This window comes from Dendropsophus ebraccatus, chromosome 5 (assembly GCF_027789765.1).
Source record: "Dendropsophus ebraccatus isolate aDenEbr1 chromosome 5, aDenEbr1.pat, whole genome shotgun sequence".
In the NCBI taxonomy this organism is placed as follows: Eukaryota; Metazoa; Chordata; class Amphibia; order Anura; family Hylidae; genus Dendropsophus; species Dendropsophus ebraccatus.
In genome coordinates this window covers 99644159-99667841 of record NC_091458.1, presented here as the reverse complement: position 1 = coordinate 99667841, position 23683 = coordinate 99644159, and the positions used below count along the sequence as shown (strand labels likewise).

Genomic DNA, 23683 nt, shown 5'->3' with positions numbered 1-23683 from the left:
ACTCCCCTTTAATCTCATCACTAGGCGACCATTTTCAGCCAATACCAACGAGTATCTGCCAGAAGCCAATCGGTGGTCGCCACCTCAGACGCTATGTTAGCGCCAAAAGTGCATAGTCCAACCCCTCTGGCGCTTAATGATGCAATCATACCCCATAACCAATCCACTCACCCCTCCAAAACTGCTCTTTCCAGTCCGCAGGTTACACTTCCGGGTTCTATCACTGTCATCATCTTAAGTCATGTGGCCCGATCACGTGACCTCACATCCTGCTCACCGGTCCGATCATGTGACGCGTCACTCGCCCACACACACTGAGCTCATCAGCCCGATCATGTGACCACACCACGTGTCTCCTCAGGCCTACGTAACATCCATCATATAGTCACATGATCGCTTTATCAATCTACTGTGTTTGAATTATTTATTTATTTATTTAAAATCACATAACTTATAGCAATCATACTGTATCTAAATTATTTTATTTATTTATTTATTTAGTCACGTAATCACTTATACTAAGATACTGTATTTAAATTATTTATTTATTTATTTAAAGTTACATGATCACTAATTTATTTAAAATCACATATTCATTTATAACAATGATGATGTATTTAAATTATTAATTTATTTAAAGTCACATGATCGTTTCTTAATGATGTTACTATATCTCTCCAATATTTGACAGTTGGTAAGTATTGGTAAGTAGATAGGCGAGATAGGTAGAAATATCAAGTGTTATAGATATATAGGGTCACAAGGATAAATCCATCCATACTTTGAATGGCTCTCAGACATATATAGCCTATATTCTAATAATCTAACCATAGTTATTCACCCCAAAGGGACCATCTAAGATAGTACATACTGTCACCAAATAAACTAGAGCTGCTCAGAGGGGTGGGAAAAAGGGAGGGGGGGGGGGGAAGGGGAGGGAGAAGGGCAAAAATGTGCCATCTCTATCAGAGAAAAATTATTACCAGAGAATAGAAGAAAAAACAGGGGGAACATAACACAACATAATCATAAATGAATTAAAGAAAAGCCAAGAAGGAAAAACCTTCATTGAGTCCAACTGGACTCATACTAGCCAGACGGTGTATCCATCTCGCTTCCTCCCTCAACAGTAGTCTATCCAGGCACCCCTTTCGAGGTCCCAATCTCGGTTGGGCAATTCCAATGAATTGTATAGCATCACAACGTCCTTCATGGAAAAACCGGACATGTCTAGAAAGTGGGGTATCTTCGGCATTCCGAATGGTACTTAAATGTTTCCCTATTCTCCTTCTGAATTCTTGAATCGTTTTACCAACATAAATCTTAGGGCAGTCACACCGTGCAATATAAATAACCCCTTTCGGTCTACAGTTAATAAACTGTCGAATCTGATAGATCTTTGCGTCACTTGGGTTAGTAAACTCTCTCATGGTAGGTATAAATTTGCAGAATTGGCATCTCCCACACGGGTGGGAGCCAGTCAATCGCGATCTCAGCCAATTTCCTCCACTTTCATGTTGGTAATGGCTGTGTACTAGTAGGTCACTGAGATTTTGTCCTCTCCGATATGTCACGCTCGGTCTTGGGGAAATCACTCCTTTGAGATCTTCATCACCCAACAGAATTTTCCAATGCCTTCGTAAGACTGTCATGATCCTTGATGCATTAGCATCATAAGTGCCAATGCACCTTATCACCTTAGGGGCAGAGCTCGCCATACTTATCCTCTTCTCTTCCAACAAGCTGACTCTATTCTCACTCATGGCTCGATGGTATGCCCTCTTAATAGGTTTCCTTGGATATCCCCTATCTCGAAATCTTTTCGAGAGACTATCACATTCTTGTTGAAATAGGGACTGCTCCGAACAGTTCCTGCGCGCCCGCAGGAACTGTCCAATAGGGATCCTTCTTCTTAGGGGCTCTGGATGCCAACTAGTCCAATGCAACAAATTGTTGGTGGATGTACTCTTCCGATATATATTGGTTTGTAAATTTAGGTTCTCATCAATCCTTATAGTCAGATCCAGGAAATTGATCTCTTGTGTCTGAAACTCTCGTGTAAAGAACATCCCCAAATCATTGGTATTTAGAATGTCAACAAAGTTATCAAAAGTGTCCCTATCCCCATCCCACAAAATCAAAACATCATCTATAAATCTCCCCCAGAAAAGAATGTGACTTGTGAAAAAACTTAAATCATCAGAAGGGGTGAGTGGATTGGTTATGGGGTATGATTGCATCATTAAGCGCCAGAGGGGTTGGACTATGCACTTTTGGCGCTAACATAGCGTCTGAGGTGGCGACCACCGATTGGCTTCTGGCAGATACTCGTTGGTATTGGCTGAAAATGGTCGCCTAGTGATGAGATTAAAGGGGAGTACTATAAATAAGACCCTAGATGGGCGCCGCCTCCATATAAGCCCTCCTCCTGATGAAGCCCAAGTGTGGGTGAAACTAGTTGAGGGGCTTGTGGCTAGATTTTAACTTCACTGCGCTATTAGTTTAGTTAGACAGTAATACATTTGAGGTAGTGAGTAGACTGCAGCTACTATCACTATAGGGATGGATAACGTGATAATATGATGACTACTAGGAGCAGTGTGTTTTTAAGTTCACAACATTTACTTTTGTTATATGTTATTTAAGAGCCAATAAAAGTTATGTTTTACTCTAGTGGAAGGTACTGCTGGATGTGATTTGGGCTTTTGGCCCTTTAGAGGTTGTTTTGCATATACATATACCATCCAGAGTACTTTCTTTTTGGGCACGTTAGTTTTTGTTTAGTTCTGAATTGGGTTTAATCCCTTTAATGTGTAGTGCCTTCAGCAGATTATGGCAGGTTTTCTGCAAAACTTTAACGCTGAAAGCTACTTAGCTGAGACGACACAAATTTTTAGTACCGAAAGGGTACCCTTACAACAGTACGATATCCAGGCGGTTTTCCGTAATATTACTAAGATCCTTAAGTCCCAAATAAGAACGTGGTGGGAAATAGCCAGTTTTGAAAACTACCTTCAAAAAAATATAGTGTATAGGGGTTTACGTATCCCAATCTTCCCAAATTCTCATAAAGAAGATTTGGAATTTATTCAGGGTTGGGAGAATTTATTGACTGCTAACTCCTTGCGTATGATAAGATATCTCCTTGATTACGAACGGGGACACTACAAAACCATTAGTGAAAAACTAGAAAAGGAACTAGTGGAGATACGCAACTTTGCCTCATACCCTGAGTACATAAACCTTGAGACACAACTACAAAGGAACTTGGAAATATATAAGAGTGAAATAAAAGAGAAAAAACATCAAAAGTTTATTAGAGACTGGCAAGATTTCGCAAGTGGGCAAGCATATACATATAAAAAGAAATTACAAAAACCCAAAACTAGATTCTCGGGCTCAGATAATTCCGGCCAAGAGGAGTCTGGATCAGAATCCAGTGGTCCCTATAGATTTAGTGGTAAGAGGAAATATAGGAGGAGATCTCAACCAAAGAATAATAAGAGACCAACAGTGAGATATACCCCCCCTACCACTGGGGTTGTACAGGGAATTACATCATGTGGGCAATCCAACTCAGGCAGTATCAGTCACTTTGGTCACGCCTCCTCATCTCATGCTACGTCGGGTACATACTCCACTACAGATATGAATGTGGCGGTACCGACAGTAAATTCCAACACCAATATGAATATGTCAACCCTGGGGGGACAAGGGGATTCAGTTTCCCCACAAGTGAACTCTACACAAATGCAGATTGCCTCGCCATCTACTCAAACAATGCCACCAGTTATGTTTCCTTTCCCTGGTACTCCTTTTTTAGGACCAGCGGCACATGTAATGATGGGGAGACAGGGGTGATGAGCCTAGAAAACGGATGTGAGGATGAACAACGAGATGATCTACAGATTTTTAATCTATCATCGGTCACCATCACATCTGAACAAGAATCCCTCCTGAAGCGAGGTCTGTCCTTCACACCAGTACCGAGATGTGACAACTTTGGCTGGGTGAAGGACATTAATCTATTCGCGCGAAAATTAGCTTTACATAAATGGCATGTTGCAAGGGAGAGAAATATAGATCTGAGGAATCAGAGAGGCACAAGCTCTGAGAGCTCTAGAGGGACTTTTAGAGGAGAATGAGAGTGGCTCAGGAGTACCAGACACAGGATTGTGTCCCAAATCCACCTTTACACCTAGTTTTGCCCAATACTCCCATATAGATACATTTGTATCGCTGGTAACTTCAGAGATAAATGGCCTAAAAACACAAAAGGAGAGGATCCATGCAAATCTAACACATGCTGAACAAATAGCACTGGAAGAGCTGCGAAGTAATTCTGATTTAGTGATAAAGCCCTCAGACAAGGGCGGTAATATTGTCCTCCTGGATAGACAAAAATATGTACAGATGGTGATGGCTCTGTTGGATGATAGGGACACCTATGAAATTCTGGATAGGGACCCCACTACTGAATATTTAAATGATCTTAGGGGGATACTGGATGACGCTAAGACACGGAAATTGATCTCTTGTGACGAATATAATTTTATTTTTAACCCCACTCCCACTACTGCTACTTTTTATGCACTTCCCAAGGTGCATAAATCACTCTCCCCCTTAAAGGGTCGCCCGATTGTGTCTGGCAACGACTGTCTATCACAAGGAGCCAGCAAATATGTAGATAAGATTCTGCACCCTTTTGTTTCTTCACTTCCGTCTTTTTTGAAGGACACTAAAGACACAGTTCGTAAAATTTCTGATATCACGGTGACACCTACAACACATCTAGCTAGTCTGGACGTAGAGTCCCTTTACACTAATATTCAACATGAACTTGGTGTGGGGGCAGTTTCTTATTTTTTGAACACTAGAAGTCGACACTTACAGGAACACAATTGCTTTGTACTTAATCTATTGAAATACGTACTCACGCACAATTTTTTTCTTTTTGATCATAAATTCTTTCACCAAACACGAGGTACGGCGATGGGGAGCACTTGTGCACCCAGTTATGCTAATTTGTTTTTGGGGTGGTGGGAGGCTGAGCACGTTTTTTCTGATGATTTAAGTTTTTTCACAAGTCACATTCTTTTCTGGGGGAGATTTATAGATGATGTTTTGATTTTGTGGGATGGGGATAGGGACACTTTTGATAACTTTGTTGACATTCTAAATACCAATGATTTGGGGATGTTCTTTACACGAGAGTTTCAGACACAAGAGATCAATTTCCTGGATCTGACTATAAGGATTGATGAGAACCTAAATTTACAAACCAATATATATCGGAAGAGTACATCCACCAACAATTTGTTGCATTGGACTAGTTGGCATCCAGAGCCCCTAAGAAGAGGGATCCCTATTGGACAGTTCCTGCGGGCGCGCAGGAACTGTTCGGAGCAGTCCCTATTTCAACAAGAATGTGATAGTCTCTCGAAAAGATTTCGAGATAGGGGATATCCAAGGAAACCTATTAAGAGGGCATACCATCGAGCCATGAGTGAGAATAGAGTCAGCTTGTTGGAAGAGAAGAGGATAAGTATGGCGAGCTCTGCCCCTAAGGTGATAAGGTGCATTGGCACTTATGATGCTAATGCATCAAGGATCATGACAGTCTTACGAAGGCATTGGAAAATTCTGTTGGGTGATGAAGATCTCAAAGGAGTGATTTCCCCAAGACCGAGCGTGACATATCGGAGAGGACAAAATCTCAGTGACCTACTAGTACACAGCCATTACCAACATGAAAGTGGAGGAAATTGGCTGAGATCGCGATTGACTGGCTCCCACCCGTGTGGGAGATGCCAATTCTGCAAATTTATACCTACCATGAGAGAGTTTACTAACCCAAGTGACGCAAAGATCTATCAGATTCGACAGTTTATTAACTGTAGAACGAAAGGGGTTATTTATATTGCACGGTGTGACTGCCCTAAGATTTATGTTGGTAAAACGATTCAAGAATTCAGAAGGAGAATAGGGAAACATTTAAGTACCATTCGGAATGCCGAAGATACCCCACTTTCTAGACATGTCCGGTTTTTCCATGAAGGACGTTGTGATGCTATACAATTCATTGGAATTGCCCAACCGAGATTGGGACCTCGAAAGGGGTGCCTGGATAGACTACTGTTGAGGGAGGAAGCGAGATGGATACACCGTCTGGCTAGTATGAGTCCAGTTGGACTCAATGAAGGTTTTTCCTTCTTGGCTTTTCTTTAATTCATTTATGATTATGTTGTGTTATGTTCCCCCTGTTTTTTCTTCTATTCTCTGGTAATAATTTTTCTCTGATAGAGATGGCACATTTTTGCCCTTCTCCCTCCCCTTCCTTTCCCCCCCCCCCCCCTCCCTTTTTCCCACCCCTCTGAGCAGCTCTAGTTTATTTGGTGACAGTATGTACTATCTTAGATGGTCCCTTTGGGGTGAATAACTATGGTTAGATTATTAGAATATAGGCTATATATGTCTGAGAGCCATTCAAAGTATGGATGGATTTATCCTTGTGACCCTATATATCTATAACACTTGATATTTCTACCTATCTCGCCTATCTACTTACCAATACTTACCAACTGTCAAATATTGGAGAGATATAGTAACATCATTAAGAAACGATCATGTGACTTTAAATAAATTAATAATTTAAATACATCATCATTGTTATAAATGAATATGTGATTTTAAATAAATTAGTGATCATGTAACTTTAAATAAATAAATAAATAATTTAAATACAGTATCTTAGTATAAGTGATTACGTGACTCTAAATAAATAAATAAATAAAATAATTTAGATACAGTATGATTGCTATAAGTTATGTGATTTTAAATAAATAATTCAAACACAGTAGATTGATAAAGCGATCATGTGACTATATGATGGATGTTACGTAGGCCTGAGGAGACACGTGGTGTGGTCACATGATCGGGCTGATGAGCTCAGTGTGTGTGGGCGAGTGACGCGTCACATGATCGGACCGGTGAGCAGGATGTGAGGTCACGTGATCGGGCCACATGACTTAAGATGATGACAGTGATAGAACCCGGAAGTGTAACCTGCGGACTGGAAAGAGCAGTTTTGGAGGGGTGAGTGGATTGGTTATGGGGTATGATTGCATCATTAAGCGCCAGAGGGGTTGGACTATGCACTTTTGGCGCTAACATAGCGTCTGAGGTGGCGACCACCGATTGGCTTCTGGCAGATACTCGTTGGTATTGGCTGAAAATGGTCGCCTAGTGATGAGATTAAAGGGGAGTACTATAAATAAGACCCTAGATGGGCGCCGCCTCCATATAAGCCCTCCTCCTGATGAAGCCCAAGTGTGGGTGAAACTAGTTGAGGGGCTTGTGGCTAGATTTTAACTTCACTGCGCTATTAGTTTAGTTAGACAGTAATACATTTGAGGTAGTGAGTAGACTGCAGCTACTATCACTATAGGGATGGATAACGTGATAATATGATGACTACTAGGAGCAGTGTGTTTTTAAGTTCACAACATTTACTTTTGTTATATGTTATTTAAGAGCCAATAAAAGTTATGTTTTACTCTAGTGGAAGGTACTGCTGGATGTGATTTGGGCTTTTGGCCCTTTAGAGGTTGTTTTGCATATACATATACCATCCAGAGTACTTTCTTTTTGGGCACGTTAGTTTTTGTTTAGTACTGACCACTCATAACTCTAAAGTGAGCAATGCAATAGAGGATAAGTTATTTTTGCATCCTACATGTTTTGGCACTCAGCGGCCTTCATTTCTGTGAGTGCTTTGTGGCTAAACTGCTATGTCTAGACCCTTCCCATTAATGGCACTTACAGCTCACACTGGCAATTTTTGCAGGCCAGATATTTAAAAAAAATATATTATTGTTGTCGTCGCCATCGTCTCCATCTCCATCATCTCCATTATCATCGCCTCCATCATCTATACAAGCAATAGGGGTAACAAACAGGAACACTACAAGATCAAAACCTATTACATGAAGGCAAATGGCAGACTGGTACATGGGGGAAGAGGACCCTTCCCGCGAGGGCTTACAATGTATAAGGTACAGGGAAAGAGACAGGAGGTAAAGTGCAGCCAGTAAAGTGTGATGCAGAATTGTTATAGGTTGTAGCCTAGTTAGAAGAGATGGGTTTTCAGGTTACTTTTGAAGGACTTGATGGTGGATGAGAGACGGATGTGTCGGGGTAGTGAGTTCCAGAGTATGGGGGCGGCTCGGGCAAAGTCTTGGAGGCGGTTGTGCGAGGTACGAACGAGGGAGGAGTGCAGACGGAGGTCACTGGAGGATCGAAGGTTGCGTGAGGGAAGGTAACGGGATATTAGGTCAGAGATATACAGAGGGGACAGGTTGTGGATAGCCTTGTACGTCATGGTCAACAATTTAAAGTGAATACTTTGGGCAGTGGGTAGCCAGTGAAGGGATTGGCAGAGGGGAAAGGCAGATGCGAGGGGAAAGGTTGATTAGTCGGGCAGCAGAGTTAAGGATAGACTGGAGAGAAGGCCAGAGAGGAGGATGTTACAACAGCCCAAGCAGGAGATAAGATTAGATGGGGGGGTGGAGTGAGATGGGGGGAAAGATAAGTTCTGTTTTGTTGAGTTTTAGAAAGCGGGAGGAGAAGGAGGATATGGCCAATAGACACTCTGGAATCCTGGAAAGCTAGGGGTGACATCCGGACCAGAGAGGTAGATCTGAGTGTCATCTGCGTAGAGGTGGTACTTTGAAGTCGTGGGATTCTATATGTCCCAGGCCAGAGGTAAGATTAAGAAGAGAAGAGGCACGAGTACAGAGCCTTGGGGAACACAAACAGTGAGGAGAGGAGGCGGTGTGGGAGTGGGAGACACTAAAAGTGGGCTGGGCTGAGCAAGTGACGCCAAGGGATGAAAGAATTTGTAAGAGGAGAGAATGGTCAACTGTGTCGAAGGCAGAAGATAGGTCAAGGAGAAGGAGCGCAGCGTATTGGAGTGAGGTTTTGGCAGTTAGCAGGTCATTAGCCACTTTGGTTAAGGCAGTTTCTGTGGAGTGGTGGGGGCGGAAGCCAGATTGCAGGGAGTCAAAAAGCGTGCTGGATGAAAAGTGGGATGATAGTTGATGGTAGACATGATGATGCTGGGTTTCAAGTAGCTGAGCTCCTCAGTATGACCTGTTCTTACACCGGTGTTTATCTGTGCAGGTTGCATGGCTGTGTGCTTTGATGCTTTATTCTAGGGCTACATGATGACTTTTGTTGTGGGACATACAGATCATGCAAGATCGCACTTAATGATACTCAATGGTGTCACATTGCGATGCAATTTTGGTCTCAGGTTGCAAGTGACTTTGCTACCATTGACTTTATTGCACGTCACATGCAACTTTCTTGTGACTTCTCTGCTATTTAGCAATTTTAGCAAGTAGCAACTGTAATAGTTATGTAACACAAAGTTGCACAAAATATATTGGTTGTGCGACTTGTAACACATGACACTGTGCAGCCCTAGCTTTATGCAGCAGGTATGGCTGAAACACTTAAATAACGAGTGTTTAGATGCATTTTCTATAGAGTGGTTTAACCTTTGTGACCTATCCATGCTGTGCGTCAGTCTGTGATGACACTTTTGTTGTGTTATACTGTGTATAGTTTTAAAGCTTGTCACATCAGTATTATGATAGATGTACATTATTCTATGCTGTACACAGATATGTAATTGTTATCTGTCACTTTGGAGGCGGAGGACAGAGGAGGGCTATATAGCCAGCCATGGGTACATTCAGTTACTACCCATTTATGGAAACCCTACAGTAAATGTTCTACTCCTGACCCCTAAGGAGCATGTTATCTGCAAGCAAGGAGTAAGCTCAAGGAAATGAGGAATTTAGAGATTAGTACTTTATTTCTGGATACTACTGAGCTGAAGCTTGCAGTAAGTAGATTACAAGTATTAACACTGGAAGTGAACATCTTTTTTTGGCTCCGTGTTGTGACACTACTAGTAACTAAGAAGGTTGTGGGCTGAATATTGTAGTAAGGATGTAATAGTAAATGCCACTTTCCTTGTAGAGGACAGAAACTTTTAGAAGATCTCATTATTTTTTTTTTGTAAATGATGTTCCATGAATCCAAGGCTTGTAAAAAGTGTATTATCCGCTGGTCACTAACTATATATATATATATAATATTGGTTTAAAGGTTATCTTTTAAAGATGCTACATATGGATTGTAATGTTTTACCAGCACATACAATGCATTTGGAAAGTCCTCTCACACTCATCTTTTTCGCCATTGATTTGCACTAGACATGAGTGAAACTCAAGCACGCTCTGATTCGGACAAACCATCAACATTTGATTACTGGTCGCTAAAGAAGATTGATGCAGCCCTAAGGGCCATTTAACACATAGATATGTGACAGATCTTTTAAGCCAAAACCAGGAAAAGACTTTAAACACAGAACAGGTCATGAAGGAAAGACTGAGATTTCTCCTCTCTTCAAATCATACCTGGCTTTGGTATCAAAATCTGTCAGATATCTGTGTGTATAAAAGGACCCTAAGGCTGCCCGGAACACCTAGATAAAGTCATAAGCTGTATCCATGTTTACCAGGACTCCCTAGGACTGCACCCCCCCCCCCCCCCCCCCCAAAGCACTTGTACCTTTGGATAGCTGCTTTTAATCCAAGATCTGTCCTGGGGTCCGTTCGGCAGGTGATGCAGTTATTGTCCTAAAAAAAAAAAAAAGACACTTGCAGCCCTGTCCTAGAGTATCTGTGCCCTAACTTTGCACCAACCCTCCACACCCTCTTCATCATTAGTAATGCCACTGGCAGAATTTTGTTCTGTTCCTCTGCAGTGAACATTGCACAGGTGCCTTAATGATCCAGCCCATGTGCCGTGTTCTCACAGCTGATGAGTAGGAGACTATTTGCCTGGGACATTCCTTATGATGAGGAGGGACAGAGAGGTGGTGCCAGCCTAATGCACAGACACTCTAGACCACGGCCATTTGACACAGGGCTGCAAGTTTAAAAGTTGTTTTTTAGGACAATAACTGCATCACCTGCCAAACGAACCCCAGGACAGATCTTTAAAGCAGCTATCTGAAGTTACAAGCGGTTTGGGGTGGGCAGATTGTGGGTACAGAGTCGCTTTAAGGTTCTCTTATCTCTAATTTGCACTCAATACCCTATAATGAGAATGTGAAAACAGAATTCTATAAAAAATTGCTAATTTATTAACCCTTTCACGACCTGGAGCCATTGATTCCTCCATGCCCAGGTTGTTTTAGGATATCAGCTTATGGGATCATATTGATCCCATAAGCTGATGTCCCTGTGTCTGCCCCCTCTCCTCTGTCCCGTGCCGCTGTTACAGTCTTGTGACAGCAGCAGGGAAGAGAGTGGAGGGGGTAGAGCTCACGGCCACACGCCCGGCACGGTTCTGGGGCTGAGAGTTGCGGCGGGTCGCCGGCTATCACTGATAGCCGGGACCCGCTGCGGATGACACAGCCACAGCTGCTGGAGTCGGAGCTAGTTTTGGCTGGAGCAAAAATGTACCGACTCAGTCTCCAGCTTTAAAAAAATCTTTAATAAATGTAGAATTGAATTTTGATATGAACTTTACAAGTTTTGCTCATGAATATATTACATAAGGGTGGTCATGGAAAAGTTGTCGGTCACTATTTTTGGAAGTTTTTTTCTGAGCTGGAAGAGTCCATTGTGTGGGGGGAGATCTGTGCTGGTCTCTTTCTGGATGCTGGATGACTGTATATAAGCAGCAGTGTAATATGAAGATATCCAGTGTAATATAGAGGAGGAGGAGAAGACATAAGTAGTGTAGCAGTAACCTCTGTCCTCAGTGTGGTGTTTTCTCTCTGGGAGAATATTGTGTGTTTTTCTTCAGTGTTCTATGGCTGCAGCTGTGTGTTTGCTATGGCTGCAGTAGGCTGTGTGTGCTATGGCTTGCAGTAGGCTGTGTGTGTGCTATAACTGCAGCAGGCTGTGTGTGTATGCTATAGCTGCAGCAGGCTGTGTGTGTATGCTATAGCTGAAGCAGGCTGTGTGTGTATGCTATAGCTGAAGCAGGCTGTGTGTGTATGCTATAGCTGAAGCAGGCTGTGTGTGTATGCTATAGCTGAAGCAGGCTGTGTGTGTATGCTATAGCTGAAGCAGGCTGTGTGTGTATGCTATAGCTGAAGCAGGCTGTGTGTGTATGCTATAGCTGAAGCAGGCTGTGTGTGTATGCTATAGCTGAAGCAGGCTGTGTGTGTATGCTATAGCTGAAGCAGGCTGTGTGTGTATGCTATAGCTGCAGCAGGCTGTGTGTGTATGCTATAGCTGAAGCAGGCTGTGTGTGTATGCTATAGCTGAAGCAGGCTGTGTGTGTGTGTGTGCTATGGCTGCAGCAGGCTGTGTGTGTGTGTGTGCTATGGCTGCAGCAGGCTGTGTGTATGTGTGCTATGGCTGCAGCAAGCTGTGTGTGTGCACTATGACTGCAGCAGGCTGTGTGTGTATGCTATAGCTGAAGCCGGCTGTGTGTGTGGTGTGTGCTATGGCTGCAGCAGGCGGTGTGTGTGCTATTGCGTGCCATGGCTGCAGCAGGCGGTGTGTGTGCTATTGCGTGCCCCCATATTCTATATCACTGTGTGACACCTCTCTATCACTATGTGTGACCCCCTATATATCACTATGGCTGACCTCTATATTACAGGTATCTGGCATTGTTAGCAGTGTTTCTTTTAGTATGGTGAATATTTAGTTAGAAACATAGAAGACTGTCAGCAGGAAAAGACCACCTACTCCATCTAGTCTAGTTGTGAGTAGTTCAGGACATGGAGGCTGGAGATAAATCTGCTTTATATACAGTATTTCTTTATTTCCTCAAAAGTTGCCCCAGGATCATGTAGGACATTAGGGAGAAGCTGCTAAACCAGTGTGATAAATAACTTCCCTGGTATATGACCGGCCATTTATGAAGGAGCAGGAGTCGGGAGTCGGAGTTGGTCCCGATCAACTCCGACTCCTGAATTTTGAGTGGGAGCTGCGGCTTACCAACTCCACAGCCCTCGTGGAGCGGCGGGAGGAGGTTAAAGCGTAATACATAAGTATTCCGTCCCTCTTGCTGGGACTTGAAATTTAAGACTGTGCTGTCTGTATAGACCAGAACACCATGGCCAATAAACAGGACATGGCATGCCTCGAAAAGCTTTTTCAACATGTTTTCACCATTTTCATTATGGGGTATTGAGTGCAGAATAATGGGGAGAACTTTTTCTTTTTTATTTAGTTCACACACGACTGCGTCTTTGTAATAATTTCCAGGCTGTGTCCTCTGTGTGTAAAGGTCAGTGCTATTATTTCTTACAGGATAAAGGACAGGCTTTGTGCTAGCTGCATTATATTTTTATCTAGACTGTGGTGCAATAAGACACTAGTGACGGGATAAATGCTTCCTTTGGACATTTAATCTTTTTAGCTTACTAAAAGATGATAAATTTAAACTGGTTGAGGTTCTGTAAAGGAAACCTGTCAGAGATATTTTATGTTACTCGAACCTTGGGCGTAAAACAGGGATGAAAAATTAAACATTCAATGGATTACTTTGAAACACTGGAGTGTTTCGGAAAAAATGTATAGTTTAAAGGTGAGCCAGGCCTGGGACAAATGGTGAAACTGTACAACTGTCCACCAGCTTATCCCTGCTCTTCAGGTCGCTCCTTATACATTGGGTGGGAAGTAGAGTGTGGAGTGCCAGTCTCCTTGACTTATCACACCTGGCTGGTCTTTAAACTCTAATCTCTCTGATATGCTGCAACATTTCAGATTAAATAGCTCATTGTAAGCAAACCCCTCGATGGTCACAGGTGAGGTATTGCAGAGCCACTCTCCCTGTATTAAAATTTTATTGTTTTAAATGTAACTTTCTAAAATTAGTATTTGATTTTATTAGACTATTACAGCCCTGCAATGATGGGTCTTAAAATTGACCAGGAGGTGCTTGGGGATCTGGTGAAGATAAAGATCCCAGCTGTAGCGGCATTAATAGACCAGCACGAGGTGATGTGGACCCTTCTGGTTTCCCGGTGGTTTATCTGTTTGTTCATTGATATACTTCCAATAGAGGTAAGTGCACCTTATGGTTCTGCTAGGTTTATTGTTGGATATCCTTTTTTATTGTTTTGAATAAAGGATATAAAGTGTATAAACTGTGATGGTAGTGTTATATTGTTACACAAGCATTACATTGTATCATGGCAAAACAATTACTGAAATAACTAATGCAATGTGACCATCAAGGTACAATCATACCAGGACAAAATGGAGAACAGCATTAAAAAGGCCCAGTAGTTGACAATAATCTAGGTAACCAGCACCCTAATGTCAGAGGTCAACCTTATTGTATAGGTTAGGCCTGTCTAAGTTACAATTTAAACATATTTAAGAAGAACAGAGAAAACATTAAAAACTTATAAACAATAAAAAGGAGGAAAACAAAGGGAAACAAATAAGCAGGGATGGGTACTGTGGGCAAGCAAATAAATGGAATCGGTAAGCTGTATTTACTGCGGCAGACATTGCTGGATACCTGTTAAAGTGACGCTGTCATCCCCTTTTTGCATTATGACTTCTCTTTACAGGTGTAAAAGGTAAATGTTGCAGTTTTCATACCTTATTTTATAGTGCTTGTTCCAGTTAAAAGTGATCTTTTATCATCTGTTTTATCACACTGTTGGGGCTTCACGGCCGCAGCACCACTTATCACATCCCCACCGTAGGCCATGTCAAATGGGATTCTCCCTCAGGGTACAAACCCACTTGACGTATTTGCTGCGTGAATCAGTCTTAAAAATAAGCAGGCAAAACGCAGGTTGGCTTTATACAATTGTTCTGCGTTAAAATACGCAATTGCGTATTTTTGAAGCTTGAAGCTTGTTGTTAGCAAAGCATCAGTTGTTAACAACCTGTGTGAAAAACGCATGTAGCTTCACGCTTCAAAAATACGCAATTGTATAGAACAATTGTATAGAACAAACAGAACAATTGTATAAAGCCAACCTGCGTTTTGCCTGCTTATTTTTAAGACTGATTCACGCAGCAAATATGTCAAGTGGATTTGTACCCTTAGGGATACCCTGCAAAACACACACACACACACACACACACACACACACACACACACACACTCTACTGTGAACAATAAGTGCTTAAACTGAGAGGCTTGAGAACAATTTACAATGATTTTGAGGTCGGCTGAAAAGGTGCGATCGACATGCAAACAAATTTTCGTTACTCATTTGATCATTGCCGCGTTTACACCAGAAGATTATTGCTTCAATTCCAACAATGTAACAGATCTTTGCACAATAATTGGCTGTGAAAAAGGCCCTTACAGATCGTCCAGCAGCCCCTCTTCAGCTCCCCGTGGCATATCCTACTTGCTGTCTGTACGTGTAATAACACAGGTAGCAAGCAGGGAACGAGGAGGAAGCGATATCGTGGTCTGTAATACGGCCTTTATGCACCAGGGTTTCTAGAGCCATCCCCACAGACCATTTTGATTGGTCCTGCAGCATTAACTTGTTGGTCTACTAGTTCAAGAAAATTTTTTAGTCTATGATCTAATAGTAATTTTCCTAGTTATAAGTTGACCATTTTTGTCAATGGAAGTCCAGATGTTATCAAAACTAAAATCATGTGTTTTTTCTTGGCTGAAATGAATAATGGCCTATTTATAGGGTATGCCATCAATGGCTGATTGGAACTGAATTAGTTGTTTGGAGAGCAGCAGTGCTGAGGTTACACAGTGAATGGGGCTGGCCATAAATCATTCAGTTCACTCATTGTATCTGTACACCTCGATTCGGCAATCTAAGGGTCCTTTACGCAGAAAGATTATTGGACAGATTATCTGCCAAATATTTGAAGCCAAAGCCAGAAACAGACTAGTAGCTGAGATCATGTCATAAAAAGACTGAGATTTTTACTTTTTAAATCCATTCCTGGCTTTGGCTTCAAATCTTCAGATAATCTTTCTGTGTAAATGGACCCTTAATGTTCATGGTTTCCTAGGGCACAAAAATATATAAAAAAAAAATAAAAAAAATAAATAAAAACCCTCTCAGGTTAAAATCACCACCCCCTTGTAGACATAAAAATAATAAATATATTTGGTATCGCCACGGTGTGGAATTGTCTGAATTATTCATATATAATATTGTTAATCCTACACTGTGGATTTCGTAAAATCACATCTTAGATTGAATTTAATTTATAATTGATCAAAAAGTCCCATCTATACCAAAATGCTGAGGATACAAACCATCTGTCTTTCAGAAGTAAGAATTTGCTCTGGTGCCACCAACTGGCAGTAGCTTCCTTGTAAATCCAATATTTCATCACCTTTTGTGCTGCCTTACCAAGGAAACATTGGCGCAGTCCTCTGTGGCTTCTTACCATCCCAACAGCCTTGACATTATGACAGATGATTTTCAGAAAAAATGTAATTCCAAAAAGAAGATAAGCCATCTGTAAGTTGTGTTTGGGTTCAGAGGAAAAGGCTGGCTGGCAGAAAAGCCTTTGACTTGGGTGGTACCAGAGAGTAAGCTCTTTCCCTTTTTGAGAAGATCTTCCTTGCATACTTTTTCACAGTTTTGTAAGTTCCATAAGACTCAACAAGCCATCTTGGCAGTCCCATCAAGGAGACACACAACCCACTCAGACCTTACTCCCCAGTGGAGGAGAAAGCAGGGAATCCAATTAAAAGTCTACTTCCGAGCTTAGCTGGAAGAGCATTATTGCAGCAGATCAGTGTCTTCATGTTTTTTCTATTCTAAAATGTATTTATATCCAGTGAATTGAGTAATGATAGATGTCTGGCAGCGGTTTATCTCCTGCAGTAACACACACTATCCTCTTACTGTTGGAGAAAGTCAGGACATCCCACATTAGTTTGTTAGCAGACTCCACTAAAATGTCTGGGTACCTTTTAAGATCATCAGTATCTTTTATCTCTATTGTTCATGTTACTAAATAAAGAATAGTATAAAAATCTTAAGCTAAACCTTCCGGCTTCAAATACCATAAAATACGGAATACATAATTTTGACAGCAAAGATTAGGTAACTTCCGAATGGATCTATAGAACGGTCTCATGCTCTGTTTTTATTTCTAAAGTCTATAAATGAAGGTGGTGAAATGAGTTCATGATATGCGAACAGCTATTCCCTATGTACAGTATATTCTGCTGTCTGGGACCAGAGGCCTGGACTTGGTATATGTGCAGAGGTTACATGCATGTATTGTACCTTTTTATTTAGAAGAATTGCGTGTTTTTTGTTCTGTTGTGTACTATAAGCATATAATATTGCTGTTGTACTTCACAGACTGTACTACGTATTTGGGACTGTTTATTCTATGAAGGATCAAAAATCCTTTTTCGTGTGGCCTTAACACTAATAAAGCATCACCAAGCTTATATTTTGGAAGCAAAAAATTTTCCAGACGTGTGTGACAAGTTCAAAGACATAACAAAAGGGAAGCTGGTTACAGAATGTCACCTCTTCATGCAGGTATGGGAAGAAAGTGTGAGAACTGTATGTGCCAATATATACAAATTTCAACCGGTGTCAAGTACTACTGTATATGCCATCTACTGCAATATGTTGAGGGTGTGTCTGGGTGGTGTAGTGCAACCTTAGGTTACAGAAGGTGAGCCCTGTCTGTCACGGTGGGGTCCGAGGGTGCCGGGGCCCTTCTCCTCTCAGCATACACACGAGGGAATATTTTTTATAAAAGTCTTAACACAGTAGCGGTGAAGTATATGGAAACTTTACTTGAAGGATAACAATGTACAATCCAATACAGGGGCATCTGATGATGAATATCTGCTGGCTTGATCAAAGTCCTTAGCTTCAGGGGGGAGGGTTACCTTGGTTACTATAACTTGGACTTAGTGGATTGATATTGATAGGTAGACAGACCTGTTCCAGGGACTTTGCGGTTTCCAGCCTTTATAAGGTATGTGTGAATAGGTACTTAAAGTTACTGAAGAGACTTGACGCTGTCAACGCTCGCTGGCAAGCAGGAGGAAGACGCATCAACACACTGACTTGAGAGCCAGGAAGATATGGATGGTGAATGGGTGACCCTCTAACACTTCACCAATCCGACAGCAGGCACTAGTAAATACAGAGGATGTCCTGCTGAGACTTTGAGGACACGTATTGATCCTTATGGCTGTCTGGAAACAGGTTAGGGGGTTGGGTATCAAGTCTGACAGAATTACTGAGGTAATGCAGGGAGGTTAGATGTGACTCTGGCAAAGCCAGACTACCAACTGTCAAGACCGCACAGCCCTCTGGGTAGAAGGTGGGCGGGGCCAGCTTTCCCCTGGCCAATCACTAGAGTCTGATAGGTTGCAGGGGAGGAGCACTGATCAAGCTCAACACTTGTTTCATTAGACATTAATACATAACTACTAGAGATGAGCGAACCGGGTTCGGGTTGGAGTCCATCCGAACCCGAACAATCGGCATTTGATTAGTGGTGGCTGCTGAACTTGGATAAAGTTTTAAGGTTGTCTGGAAAACATGGATACAGCCAATGACTATATCCATGTTTTCCACCTAGCCTTAGGGCTTTATCCAACTTCAGCAGCCACCGCTAATCAAATGCCGAAAGTTCGGGTTCGGATGGACTCGAGCAGGCTCAAGGCTCGCTTATCTCTAATAACTACATATTAAATAAATATATGGCAGAAAACAATGCTAATTTTAAATACCACCACAAAAGAGGCTAGGAGAAAGAAACAAATACATAGGCCCCAATACAGACAGTCTAGGGTTGCCAATGGCAACAATATACCTCCAGACGCCTGACAATAAATACTGTTCTGGGCCTTACATATACATTATTATGGTCACACAGAAACTCCAGGGTCCTCTATTCTTTCAGTTTGGTCCAACAAATATCAGTTTCCAAAGAGCACTGTTTCCTATAGGTCAGCGATGGCTAGCTTCCGACATTCTAGCTGTTGCAAAACTGCAATCCCTGTTAAACCTGGGCAGCCAAAGCCATATTTTAGGTTGTCTAGGCATGGTGGGAATTGTAGTTTTGCAACAGCTAGAGTACCAAGGTTAACCGTCACTGCTTTAGGTGCTCAAAGGGAATGTGTCATCTGTAATTCATGTTTTAAATTGCTGACATTGTTAGACAAGGAAACACATGGTACCTTTCATATATCTGTCTGTGCTTCCATATTGTAGAAAAATGCTTTAACACTCTGGAAAAGCCTCTAAAGCCGCTACGGACGATAATCGTCCCGTGGAATAGAGTGCAACGATCGTTGCAGTCGCTTGTTTTTTAACATGTTGAAAAACAAGCGACTGATATAGCAGCGATCTGCTGCCGTCGCTCCGTTGAATAGGAGCATCGGCAGCAGACGCTGCTATATCCTATGAGCTGCCCGGACGATCAGCGATCACCTGGGCAGCTCCCCGCCGCCCCTCCCGCACCCACCCGCTCGCTGCAGCCGCACTGCAGAGCGCTCGTTTGCTCCTCTAGACCAGCGTTTCCCAACCGGGGTGCCGCGGCACACTGGTTTGCCGGGAGAACCCGCCAGGGGTGCCGCGGGATCCCGGTGGGAAATGTGCGCTGTCTCTTTAAGCATCCCGAGAAGCTGCAGCCGTGCAGCTCCTCGGGATGCACGGATCACTTTCATGTTCCGAACATTAAAGTAAGCAGAATATAGGAGCAGGAAGTGTCAGCGTCCTGCTCCTATATTCGCTCCCATAGGCTGCCGGCACTTCATACCAGCAGCCTATGGGAGGCCGGGACGTGACCTCTCCGGCAGGCGTGATGATGTGACGTCATCACGCCTGCCGGAAGTCATGTCCCCGCGGCTCACAAGATGGAGCCAGAAGAGGAGGAGGAGAGCTTCTGCCTGCAGCCACAGCGCGGATTAGGTGAGTAGGATGTTTTGTTTTTTTTTGTTTGTTTTTTTTAGGGGCAGAGCAGGGGGCATTATTAGTTCATGGGGGGCACCTCTGGGGGCATTATTAGTTCATGGGGGCACCTCTGGGGGCATTATTAGTTTATGGGGGCACCTCTGGGGGCATTATTAGTGTATGGGGGCACCTCTGGGGGCATTATTAGTTCATGGGGGCACCTCTGGGGGCATTATTAGTTCATGGTGGCACCTCTGGGGGCATTATTAGTATATGGGGGCATTATTAGTTCATGAGGGCACCTCTGGGGGCATTATTAGTTCATCATAGCAGGGGATCCTACATACAGGGGGCACAGCAGGGGATCCTACATACAGGGGGCATCCCACATTCCTACTCGCTTTACTGCACATAACACCAAACAGCGCAGTTACTTTGGGAGCCGACAGGAGGGAGAAAGGAAAGGAAGTTGCTAGAAATGTGCGGAGCCTAAATTGTTTGTCTTGCAGGTTCTGAAGAGATGAAAAGTAGCTGGAAGAAATCATCATGGAGGTCTGGGCCGGATGGAGAGGAAAAGGGAAAGTGACTCCTCAGATCAAAGAAGAAGTCACCTGTGAGTCCCTGTATGGCAGTTTTCTTATTTTGTAGAACATTATTTAGTAGGGGTGCCCCGAGGAAATTTTTTTCCCCAAGGTGTGCCCCGAGGTGGAAAAGGTTGGGAAGCACTGCTCTAGACGACCCGTGAAATAGGGCCATTAGACTTTCTACCAAAATCCTAAATAACTACAAGCTGGAATGTCTCCTGTCTCCACCCCCATCCCCCCTTTCTGCTTGGTTGACACCTGGAATCTGAGTCCCATTTTTCTACATACTAGAATTAGACAGATATATGACCACCAGGTGTCTCCTTGACCTAACAGCTAACAGTGTCAGTGGGTTGGAATGTGAATTACAGCTGACAGATTCCCTTTAATATCACAGACACAACCAAATAACATGTTCATGCCAAAAATAGAGATCAGCGACCCTGGAGCATGCTCGAGTCGATCCGAACCCGAACGTTCGGCATTTGATTAGCTGGGGCTGCTGAACTTGGATAAAGCCCTAAGGCTATGTGGAAAACATGGATATAGTCATTGGCTGTATCCATGTTTTCCAGACAACCTTAGAGCTTTATCCAACTTCAGCAGCCCCCACTAATCAAATGCCGATCGTTCGGGTTCGGATGGACTCGAACCCGAACCTGGTTCGCTCATCTCTAGCCATAAAATTAAAAGCCTATGGCTGTATCCATGTTTTTCAGGATTCCCTAGGGCGGCATCCAACTTCTGCAGTCGCCAGGAATCAAACACTGAGCAACAATGCCACACTCAAACACTTTGACTGATCCGCTCAACACTAATTACAAAAATTCAAATAATGAACTTGCTCAATATTTACCACCTGCTTTTGTAAAATACAACCGTTTTTTTATCTGTTTACACTTTTTTATTTTCACTAAAATTGCAGTTGTACTTAGCTTTTGTTTTACTATATGTACCTAGCCTAAAAATGAAAGGTGACCTCTTTCTACTTATGTCTAGATAGTCATACAAAACACAAACTACTGAATTTACATAGCTAAAAATATATCTTTGTTAATTACATTGTATGTATATAAAAAAAAGAAAAAACATACATTAAAATGACAGTGGCAGTCCTGGAGGATATCAACTATAACAAAATCGCACACCTAAATTCCAACCAGAAAACCATATAGTAGGATTAAAATCAAATGTACACAATGGGGGACATGTATCATCCGGCGTTTTTTTTTTTTTTTTTGCCGTTAAGAGCCGATTCGCAAAAAGGACGATTGCGAATAAAATATTTGCAAATCGGCTCTTTACGACGGGGGGGGGGGGGAGGGGGCAGACTCATAATCCGCGCGATTTATCATTTTTTTTTTACGCCAAAAACCTACTCCAGTCCTCAGCTGGCGTAGGTTTTCGTCCGTGCGCACCGGCTCGCATGGGATTTATGTAGAGGCAGTCCGCCTCTACATAAATCTCCGTAGCGCCGGAGATGCGGGGGAATTTTTAAGTCCGGCGCAGATAAACGCCGGACCTAATAAATGTCCCCCAGTGAGTTTAAATCTCTATCAGTAGGGACCAAAAATAACAAATATCAATATAAAGTGCAGTCTGGTCATACTGAATACTAATCACAAGTGAATCCCTATTTAGTCTAAACTAAGTAATTTACCTCACTCTGGTTTGGGAATAGGTTGTTGCTACTTACATTGTATATTTAAGTTAGATTCCACTGGGACGCTACCACCTCGACACGCCTTTCGTGACCTTCCTCCGGTGGTATCTACTTATATTTAGAACCTAAACTAGAACATCTGTACAGAAAAAAGCTATGTTCCCTATGCTATTTTTTTTTTTTTTTTTTTTGCTTATAACAAAAAGGGTGTTTATTCAATATATACAATTATGTACAAAAATTCGATTTCTCTGAAACAATTATTAGTTCAGTAGGAAAAAATGCACCGTGTCGTGCTCTACTTTCCCTACATAAATCAGTTAGTCCAGTCTGTTCCCTGATCCGTCAGAGGGACCAATCACCAGAAACAAAAAAACTATTTGCAGTACACTGTACAAATGTTACAGTATCAATGTTCACCAGCGTCATAAAGTATATCAGGTGGAGCAATGTCCATACCAACAGACCCATCCATATATTAGTCAACGTGGTCCCTGTGTCGGCAACAATAGTTGTGTTTGCACTCCAGTCCTTAGACATAAACACCTCGATCCAACGCGTTTCAGCCACCTGTTATGGTGACCTCATCAGGGGTCGCCGATGCATACAATAACATTGATTACATTAATTTGCACAGTTAACCAGCCGTGCCATGCCACAAATCGGAACGGCCACAGCCACCCACCGCCCGGAGAACGGCCAGAGGGCAGGCCACATGCAGCAGCGGCCGACACGGACCAAACTCCCTCCAAGCTCCCACACAAGGGTGAGTGCCCGGAGGTCCGGGAGGCGCCCGCGAAGCCGCGCCCCCTCCACGCGCCCCGCGGCTCCGCAGCCACACACTCTGCCACTGCAGAGCCACGGGACGCACAGCAGAAGCACAGCTCCGCGGGCACCCCCCGGACCCCCCGGGCACCCACCCCTGCACAGGAGCCCGGTCCCTATGCTATTTATAAAGGGGTGACAGAGCTGACATATTCCCTTTAACATCCCATGTGCACCCTCCAGCCCATATAAATGCCTGTTCGAGCACTGAGGCATAATTGCATGGAAGCCATGGTGCAGCGGAAACAAATCGGGGTTTGCTACTAACCACTTCATCTAACTAAACCTATTTGTTGTATATTAGTAAAATACACAGTAATAAATAAATTATTCTTGTATTACAGAAAATCTTCACAGAACCCGGAAGCTTGTCAAGAAGTACAATCTCTAAGTTAAGAGAGCAATGTCACGCACAGTTACTTACTCAGGAATAATGGACAACTGACCGTAACCACTGGCACATTCCATCAATGTAATATTTGCACTGATACCCCCTTTCATGTCTGGCACAGCAGCTTGGTACAAAGTATGTTGTATTCTAGGCAGTGAATGGTTAAAGAAGATTTCCACCCAAAACCAAAAAAATCAGTTTTCTTTCCCTACAGAGATATAGTTTTTGTATACAGTTAGTTGGATGTTAGCTCTTCTCGCAGGCCATATTGCAGCCATATTGGTTGCCATTTA

At 42.8% G+C, this 23683-nt stretch overlaps 1 protein-coding gene across 2 annotated transcripts in view; it reads left to right on the top strand.

Annotated features, from left to right (window-relative positions):
* GRTP1 (growth hormone regulated TBC protein 1) overlaps positions 1–23453 on the top strand; it is a 49339-nt gene extending 25886 nt beyond the window's left edge. For both annotated transcript variants that reach the window (XM_069972372.1, XM_069972373.1), the window contains exons 7-9: positions 13933–14105; positions 17366–17551; positions 23344–23453. In XM_069972372.1, the coding sequence (XP_069828473.1) occupies positions 13933–14105; positions 17366–17551; positions 23344–23433 (449 nt within the window). In that variant the 3' untranslated portion in view covers positions 23434–23453. The remainder of the gene's footprint in view (positions 1–13932; positions 14106–17365; positions 17552–23343) is intronic.
* The last annotated feature ends 230 nt before the right edge of the window (positions 23454–23683 follow it).